The sequence below is a fragment of the Thamnophis elegans genome, chromosome Z (genome assembly GCF_009769535.1).
Source record: "Thamnophis elegans isolate rThaEle1 chromosome Z, rThaEle1.pri, whole genome shotgun sequence".
Taxonomy (NCBI): Eukaryota; Metazoa; Chordata; class Lepidosauria; order Squamata; family Colubridae; genus Thamnophis; species Thamnophis elegans.
The window spans coordinates 128,682,826-128,692,944 of record NC_045558.1 but is presented as its reverse complement, the minus strand read 5'-3'; the positions used below and the strand labels follow the sequence as shown (position 1 = coordinate 128,692,944).

Sequence of the window (10,119 nt, the reverse complement as noted above, 5' to 3'; positions counted from 1 at the left end):
TAGTATTCAGTATTTGGTAATTCAAATTATATTACTTACTTTTATCCATTTACAGAAATATTTATGCATTTTAATTGAATTTTTGTGTCTTCCTGTAACCATTGTATAAATGCTTTTTACTAACTTTAATTAAGATAACAGGTTCACTAAATTAAAACAACACCATTAATCTGCATATCAAATAAATATATGCCTGAGAAATCAGATCCTAGATTTATCTGATTTAGAATATTACATAAATAAGGCCAGATCTTTAGATCTTTAGATGATGCACTAGATTTATGATGCACTAAACGTACATACAATCCAATTCTTGAAATGGATTATATCACCTTTAAAGTACCTCTCAAAATGGATGTGTCACGAGATTCATCTGATAATGCTAATTCAATGTTGAAGGAAAAGAAGGAAATTGCTTAAATAATTCTCTTTATTAGATGTTGCTTTTTATTCAGATCAGGCCTCAAAATGATGATGTAACATTTGGGGCAAAAGATACAAACCAGAAGCCCAGCACTGGAGGCCAAGATGGAAAAGATCTCCACAGACACTGTGTATTTCCCTTTGGTGCTCACATAGGCAGGGATAAAAGAAAACCAGACACTGCAAAAAAGAAGCATGCTGAAGGTAATAGACTTGGTTTCCTGGAAAGTGTCAGGTAGCTTCCTAGATAAGAAAGCTACAATAAAACTGACCATAGCCAGGAAGCCCATAAAAGACAAGACACTATAAAACATGACAACTGAACCTTCATTGCATTCTACAACAATTTCAGAAATGAAGGAGTGCTTATCAAAGCTTGGGAAAGGGGGTGAAGTGGCCAGCCACACAGTACAAAGAAGGGTTTGAACAAGCGAGCAGGAGAGAACAATGGAAAGGGCCAGTCTTTTCCCAACCCAGGTCCTCATCTTTGATCCTGGCTTGGTGGCCATGAAAGCCAGAACCACAGTGATGGTTTTGGCCAATATACAAGAAACAGCAACTGAGAAGATGATCCCAAAAGCAGTCTGTCGAAGGAGACAGGTCACTGTCATGGGTCTGCCAATGAAAAGCAGAGGACAAAGGAAGGAAAGGAAGAGGGAGATGAGGAGGGTGTAGGAGAGGAAGCGGTTGTTGGCCTTAACGATGGGAGTGCTGTGGTACTTCAGGAACACTCCTAATACAGAAATTGTGGTGAGAGAAAGGATAATGGCCATAATCATCAAGATGCTTCCTAATGTTTCTTCATAGGAGAGGTATGTTATATACTTGAGAAGGCAGAAATTCTTCTTGTTGTTGGGATACCGATCTTCTTGGCACTGGAAGCATTGGTCCATATCTGCAAAAGCAAATATAAACATAAAATGAAGATATAGTTCACGACCATTCGTAGGATGGCAATTTAAAGGACATATGTTGGCAATGTATTTGTTTAAACCAAATTGTTCTGGGAGAGATAGAATGGGGTAGTAATAACAGCATAGTCTCTTCATGTGGATTTCTGCTTGGATGAGAGTAAATAACTAAGGTCCATTTTGTTTATTATTATTTTTTAAAAAACATATATTTCTCAATGATATTGAGGGACCTTCCTACAAATGAAAAAGAAAAGGTTCATATTGAGATCATTTTAATTCACATTAGAAAGGATTTCAAAGGTGCCTTAATACAAGATGTATTCAATATTCCCTTAACCACTATTTAAAAAAAAATAGTTAGTAAATCACAAGAAAGAAAGAAAGAAAGAAAGAAAGAAAGAAAGAAAGAAAGAAAGAAAGAAAGAAAGAAAGAAAAGAAAGGAAAGAAAGAAAGAAAGAAAGAAAGAAAGAAAGAAAGAGGGGGGAGGGAGAGAGAAAGAGAGGAAGGGAGGGAGGAAGGAACAACTTTTAAAATAACAAGTTGGCTGAGACATGTAAGTGATGGAGGACATCCAGTATCTCTCATAATCTCTGGTTTGTGATCTCTCCCTGTGGACATGGAATGCAGTCATAACAGCAAAATGGTTTTTCTTCTATTTTGGTCTTTCTGTAACCTGGAGGACACTTATCATTACACAGGGAGAGGGGAGATACCTGCCCATGAGGGAAATAAAAATGTTTATATATTATTCACAGATTGTTATTACAATATCGGATAGAGTAGAGTCGAGTAGAGTGGAGTGGAGTGGAGTGGAGTGGAGTGGAGTGGAGTGGAGTGGAGTGGAATAGAATAGAATAGAATAGAATAGAATAGAATAGAATAGAATAGAATAGAATAGAATAGAATAGTTTATTGGCCAAGTGTAATTGGACAAAGAAGCAATTTGTCTTTGGTGCATAAGCTCTCGGTGTGCATTAAAAAAAAAGATACATTTGTCATGAATCATAAGGTTAATGATAATCATAGGGTATAATTAAGCAATCAAATCATACTAGGAAACAATCAAATTGTAAGGATACAAGCAACAAAGTTACAGTCATACAGTGATAAGTGGGAGGAAATGGGTGATAGGAACAATAAGATTAATAGTAATAGTAGTGCAGACTTAATAAATAGTTTGACAGTGTTGAGGGAATTATTTGTTTAGCAGAGTAATGGCGTCCAGGAAAAAAACTATTCTTGTATCTAGTTGTTCTGGTGTGCAGTGCTCTATAAAGTCATTTTGAGGGTAGAAATTGAAATAATTTATGTCCAGGATGTGAGGGGTCTGTAAATACTGTCACAGTCCTCTTTTTGACCTGTGCAGTATACAGGTCCTCAATGGAAGGCAGGTTGGTAGTAACTGGTTTTTTTTTCCAGTTCTAATTATCCTCTGAAGTCTGTTTCTCTCTTGGTGAGTTGCAAAACCAAACCAGTCACTTATAGAGGTACAGATGACCTCTATGATATTTTGAGATTATTATATCATCTGAATCAGGGAGATTCCCAACCTCCTTGACACAGATAATTAGGCACCCAGAAATGTAAATAATTGAAAGCCCAAGAAGTAACCAGAGTAAGAAGATGGACTCCTTACTAGATGTTTCAGCTGCTGCAGATTGTGATTCTGTTAGCTCGCCTAAATTATGAATTTAATAATACACATTTTATTATTACAAGGTTAATGGATCATAATGTCTACATATTGGGTCCCTACCCTAAGATAGCTCTTGGCTATTGACCTAAACCCTAAAAGGACTCAGATTAACCAACAATCTATGACTGAAGCAAAACAAGGCAAAATAAAATATATATTTTTTTACCAGAATATTCACTTGAACATATACTAAATATATGAGGTAAACCAAAAGGTAAAGATTCCCCTTACACATATGTGCTAGTCATTCCCAACTCAAGGGGTGGTGCTCATCTCCATTTCAAAGCCAAAGAGCAAGAACTACCTGAAGACATCTCTTTGGTAATGTGGCCAGCATGAATAAATGCCAAAGGCACACAGAACGCTGTTACCTTCCCACCAAAAGTGGTCCCTATTTTTCTACTTGCATTTTTACATGCTTTCAAACTGCTAGGTTGGCAGAAGCTGGGACAAGTAACTTGATTACGCTAGGAATTTGAACTGCTGACCTTTCTGAGCAACAAGCTCAGCATCTTAGCCACTAAGCCACCACGTCCGTTCTAAATATATACACAGTCTTATTTCCTTAGTGCTTAGTCAGACATTTTGTTTTCTTCAGATGAAAATACTCAAACAAAAATAATGCAGGTGTGTTAGGTTCATGAGTTAGGAATCTCCTTGTAACATTGGCAAAGTAATCAATCATTGTGGACATGATATGAATTTTACCTGATTAAACCAGGTAGGCCAGATGAAGTCATCCTCCCTAATGGTCAGCAGGTGATGTGAAACTGGGTCTGGATCTATGGTTCCCACCTTAACTCTAAGGAAAGACTGGTTTGGGAACGTGACCCAGTTTATGATATCAAATCTTCCTACAATTTCTCCGTTTTCATCAAAGGAAATCTTTTCTCCGGCATTGTTATTAAAGGAAACTCCTTTCAGGAAATTGTGAAGCTAGACAGCAAGGGGGAAAAGGTTGGAAAGGAGATAAAAGGTTTACTCCTAATGCTTTGCAAAATGTTTACGTTACCAGTATGATCAATGCCAGGTAAGAGTAAAAATCTGCAAGGAATGTTACCCAATGGAGACAATCCAGCATGGAAATAAGGTTCAAATGAAGGAAAAGAATTCACATCCAATTTGGAATAGCCTTATTTTTGGGAGAATTGCATTGCACTGAGAACTGGAACTTAGGTTAGCTATGGAAATGAAAACAAAATTGTGAACTAAAAATGTACAGAATATAGAGAATGGAACAGCACACTCCTACCTTTTTCTCTGCTGATATACATGAGCTGCATACATTCATATATGCAAACTATTTGAATGAAAGATTGGTTCAATTTTGTGGAAATAAGAAGATCTCGGAGCCCAAATATTTCACAATTATCAGATAAACACACACACACAGATAGACAGGCAGACGGAGACAGAGAGAGAGACAGAAAGAGACAGAGAGAAAGAGACAGAGAGTGACAGAGAGAGAGAGAGGGAGGGGAAAATGATAAAATTACTGTTCTAGCAACCAATATGGTGAGATACCTTGCATAACTCTGCTAAGGAGATTTACCTTCCATGACTGGTGTTTCCTATTGTCATGTTTCCATATCACCCCTGGTTTTTGCTGGTCTATGAATGAATACAGAGCATGCAAAGCATGAGCCACAGCATAGACAGCATTGTAGACACAGTAACTGTGGGCAGTCATCCTTGCTTCAAAAACAGTCATGGGAAGAGCCTCCAGCTTCTCCTCTCCAGTGCAAATATTCTGGTCCTCTGACTCAGTGGAAGAGTTGGGAAGCACACAATCGAATAACTGCTGCCAGATTTCTTTTAAGAAACCATCTCCTTTATGCAAAAGAGGGTTTCTCCTCTGAACAAATCTCTGGAATCCAGACACTTTCTTAGATTGAACTGCCAAGGAAAATGATCCGTGAAGGAAATTAATGCTCCAGTTTCTTTGAAACAGGGCTGATGTAAAGTCCACATCTGCTGTCATGATACAGACTTTTGCTTTTTTCCCTAACATATCATCATAATCAACAATTTTGAGTAAGATCCATAAAAACCCAATACTCTGAAATTCTCCATGAAAGATCACTGTATTCACTATTCTCTTCAAGGCCAGGCTTATTTTATCATGGCTTGCTTCCAAAATCACCTCCGTCTGCCCACCAGGTAACTTTTCAATGAAGTCAAAGCAGATACCATGTTGTGAAAAGAAAGGTAATACCTTTTGGAGTAATAACTCTGTCTGACTGCCAATGCCAATATAAAATATGCCAATCCATGTCCATTGGAAATAGAGTAAGAGCTGAAGAATCCCGCCATATTGATAATCAGCATTTGGAAACATCCAATGGAAGAAAAATGTTTGATTTGTTCTCTTCCTCTCTGGGGCAGAAGAATAAGCAAGCTAATTGAATGGAAGCACAAAAGCAGGATGAAACAAACAAACAAAAAAACCAACAGAAGGATTTATTCCATAAGGAATACATTTTCCCAGTAAAACACAGCTTAGTTAGGTTCTTATGATTATGTTACTTGAAATGGACTGGAATCATATGGTCCTGATTTTATTATAATTTTTATATCCAACAAACACTTGAATGTAAATATGCTAACTGCCAGCTGCCTGTAATTTGGCACTTTGAATCTCCTCAGGCTCAAGGTTGACTCAGCCTTCCATCCTTCAGAGGTGGGTAAAAAGAGGATCCAGATTGTTAGGGGCAATAGGCTGACTCTGTAAACCACTTAGAGAGGGCTGTAAAAGCTCTGTGAAGGGGTATACATAAGTGCTATTGCTATTAATGTGAAGAAAAAAAGGAATGACATATTTACCTAGTTTCCTGCAGAAATAATAAAAATCCACCAATACCCATCACACAGTTTTCAATAGGAGAGGGAATTGTGGACAGTTTATTTTTTTCCTTTTTCCCTGTTCACAAAAGAAAACACTACCTGTGCACTACTTGTATTGACTCAGAATGGTTGATACATGAAGAAAATCATTTGAGTTAGGCCCTCCAATGACTGCTACCAGATTGTTCTGGAAATCACATTTATAGTTTGGGATGAATCTTCCTGGTGTGGACAGAATTTCCATTGTTGCTGCATATGTAAGTTTTGGATTAAAATAGTTGTTATAGATGTTGAAGCCCAGGGTCACATTGGTTAAGATCTTGGGATTTCCATTAATCTCCTTGACAGCAAATACAACAGCCAAGATGTGTTGATAGGTCTGAGTTACTAATCTGCAATTCAGTTGGAAAATCATAAATACCTTCAGTTCCTGGGTTTGCTAAGAGATTCACTTGCAATATTAATAACTCTGACCTTGGTTGCTATCTGAGTTCATATGTTTCACATTGAAACTATCTCCACATAGACATTAATATTGATTTAGAAGTTAATGGATTTATGTGGAAAATAGAATTCCACCAATAAACAGCCTACTTGTACAACATTTGATGGGTACATTTTTATGAAGTACACGACAGAATTAATCCTACAAATTTTAAAATATGGATCATGTTCACCATTCCTTAAAAATAATGTGTAATGTGTGAAGACAACTGTTCTTTGTTTGCAACCTTCTGTAGCTTCGAGGGACACTTTGTACATATGAAAAACCTTTCTGGTGTTTCTAAAATAAGGTACTTGTTATTTTTTCAGACATAGTAAGAAATAGTTAACTTCATAAAGAAGATAAGGTAAAGTAAGATAAAGAAGGTAAAAGATAAAGGTTCCCCTCGCACATATGTGCTAGTCGTTCCCAACACTAGGGGACAGTGTTCATCTCCATTTCAAGCCAAACAGCCAGGGCTGTCTGACGTTGTCTCCAGGTAGCCGGCATGATTAAATGCCAAAGGTGCAGGGAAGACTGTTTTACCTTCCAACCAAATTGGTCCCTATTTTTCTACTTGCATTTTTACATGCTTTCAAATTGCTAGGATGGCAGAAGCTGGGACAAATAAAGGGAGCTCACTCTGTTATGTGGCGCTAGGGACACCGAACTGCCAACCTTTCTGATCGACAAGCTCAGCATTTTAGCCACTGAGCCACCAGGTCATAAAGAATTACTGAGTTTGAAATTTCTCATGGAAACATTTTTGCTGCACATATTTTATATAAATTTTGTTCTCTCTCCATCTCCATTTTTATCTCTCTCTCTCTCTCTCTCTCTCTTTCTCTCTCTCTCTCTCTCTCTCTATCTATCTATCTATCTATCTATCCAATCATCCATCATCAGTCATCTATCAGTCATCTATCTATCATCTGTCAATCAATCAATTCAGTCTGTCTGTCGATCTATCATCTATCTAATCTATATCATCTATTCCTTGGAAACAAGACAGTGGAAGTGATTGACTCTTTGACTTCCCTCCCTTTGAGAGATTTTTATTTTCTAACTATTATTTGAATAGTAATAGTCCACTACCTGTTTTCCTTCTCTAGATTCTTGAAATGAAAAAAGGAAAAATCATTAGCTAGCAGAAAACGTCCCCTCCACCCTCCCTTCCCCCATAAACCAATAAGCCAATTTTACTCTCATCATTTCTGACTTTATTCTGCACAGAGATACAATACAGGACTAAAGCAACCAACTCCTTACACAAATTCACCAAAGAAATCTTCAAAAGGATGCCTTCTGAATGAGATCTTCTCTGAACCTACAAGGCTTTGAGAAATTACACCACCAACAATGACGTCCCCTGGTTCATGATATTTATGAAGAAATGGACTTGGAGCATTGCTATGGCATTTTAAAAAAGAAACTTTGCAATCTCTCCTAGGAAGAATGCCTAATATCAACATCCCAACTGTAAGATATGAAAATCTTCCTGTAAAAAGTCTATTCATTTCTCCCATGGCTGACTGAGTATTCTCCAACCAAACAGCCAGGATTCAGTGGGAAAACAGAGAGAATTGAGAACAGATTTCTAGCTATTTAGCTAGAACTCCTCCATATGCATAATGTCTAAGATTGAAAGGAATGTTTGAAGCATCCTTTAGACTTAAAGAGGTAAACTGATCATGTCCTATTGCATGCTACAGGGAGGTTCCAAATTGAAAGGCGAAATCAATCAAGATTATAAGGACAGGATAGATGTTTACCTCACTGGAGTTCTTTATTATTCAAAACAGCAAGAGAATAAATATGTTTAACTGAGTGTTCTTCAGCTTATTCCCATGAGGCCATTAAGCCATTTTTGTAATGACCTATGCCAATGAATGCCAAGGGGAAAATACAATCACAACAGATGAATGCTTTTTATGATATTTGTATTAAGTTCTGCATGTTCATGAGATACAAAAAAAAAAAAAAAGTCTCTTAGAAATTCAAGTTGGCTCCTCTTTTGAGCACTCTAGATTGAATAAATTTTATACAGATTCCCTGAATGCCTTGAAATTATTCTGAATGTGCTACAAATGATGCAACCTGTAATTAAAATAAAGAAACAGAGATATTCATATTATAAATGTCATGTATCTAGACCTTCTAGAATTGGTCTGAAAGATTGCAATTATATACTAGACCAGTGATGGGAAACCTTTTGTGGCTCACATGCCAAAAGTGGGAGGAGCGCAGGGGGGGGGGTCATGTGTGGGCATGCTGAGGTGGTGCAGTGGTTAGAGTGCAGTACTGCAGCCGCTTCAGCTGACTGTTAGCTGCAGTTCAGCGGTTCAAATCTCACCGGCTTAAGGTTGACTCAGTCTTCCATCCTTCCGAGGTGGGTAAAATGAGGACCCAGATTGTTGGGGGCAATATGCTGACTCTGTAAACCGGTTAGAGAGGGCTGAAAGCCCTATGAAGCGGTATATAAGTCTAACTGCTATTGCTATATGCCACACCCATAATACTATGCGCACAACCTCAGTGCACATGCGCACATGACCAGCACTCCCCCCATTTTGGGTGTGCTTTTTTGCCCTCCCCAGGCTTCAGAGGCTTTAGAGGAGCTTGGGAAGGGTGAAAAAAGCTCCCTGCCTGCCCCGGAGGTCCTCTGGAGGCTTCAGGAGCTTCCCTGGAGCCTCTGGAGTGTGAACAATCTTCCCTATGGGCAAACCGGAAGTTCGGGAACATACTTCTGGTTTGCTCGTAGGGCCCGTTTTATTCCTCTGGAGCTTTCAGGGGCCTTCAGGAGGGTTCCCTGAAGGCTTTGGAGGGCAAAAAATGGCCTCAAAAGAAGGCCGGAGAATGCCTCGCATGCCCAGAAAAATGGCTCGCTGTGCCACCTACTAGATGGTAACACACAGTACTAGATGGTAACAGTGTAAAAAAGGCAAAGGGATCTGGGATCACTTTTCTCCAGCAGAAGCAAAAGTGACGGGGATCTCTAGAGCAGGGGTCACCAACCTTTTGGATCTGAAGGACCACTAAATTCATAATTTTAAATCCTGTGGACCACTAATATGATTTTTTTTAAAAAAAATAAATATATTTAGGGCAATATAAAAATGCAAATAATTGTTCTGTGAATCACCAAAATTTCCTTGTGGACCACCAGTGGTCCACGGACCACTGATTGGTGACCTCTGCTAAAGAGAGTTCATATATGCTGACCTACAGAGGCTAAAATCTTGAAAAGAAACAGATTTTTATTGATTTTGGTCTACTTCTCCAGACACAATCTGCTTTCATTTAGTCACAAAAATTGTAGAATAAAAAATTTCCTTTTCACTCTTATGGGTAGTATGTGTCTTCCTCAATCTCAGGATCTCTACCAGAGACCTGGAGTTTGAGGATTCTTCACAGTATCTGAGATGTTCCTAGCACTGCACTTTTCTGGATGGAGAGCTTGATGCCATTCCTGGGATCTGTTGGAGCCACACTCCATTTCATTCTAGATTGCGGAGGGTTGGAACAATACTCCAATATATTTAAATGAAAAAAAAAGTGTTCCATATTATTATTATTATTCTGGAATTTGCTTTATACTATCATTGTAAATCCCTTATATTTCCAGGAGAATCACTGTTTCAGTAATCATTTTTAGGTAGAAAATTATTGTTCTTAATGAAGGACCTCACATATATTCAAAAATTGCCTCTATGCTGTTCTATATTTCTATGTTTCCCGTTACATATCCTTTGTCACT

General features: G+C 38.1%; 1 protein-coding gene across 1 annotated transcript; it reads right to left on the bottom strand.

Moving 5' to 3' along the window:
- Nucleotides 1-416: 416 nt before the first annotated feature.
- On the bottom strand, nucleotides 417-4,724 carry LOC116521744 (vomeronasal type-2 receptor 26-like). The gene is made up of 4 exons (XM_032236404.1): nucleotides 4,587-4,724; nucleotides 3,743-3,970; nucleotides 1,928-2,051; nucleotides 417-1,321 (listed from the first exon to the last, which is right to left on the bottom strand). Exons 1-4 carry the CDS (start codon nucleotides 4,722-4,724, stop codon nucleotides 417-419), a joined length of 1,395 nt encoding a protein of 464 aa, XP_032092295.1.
- Between the last annotated feature and the right edge of the window lie 5,395 nt (nucleotides 4,725-10,119).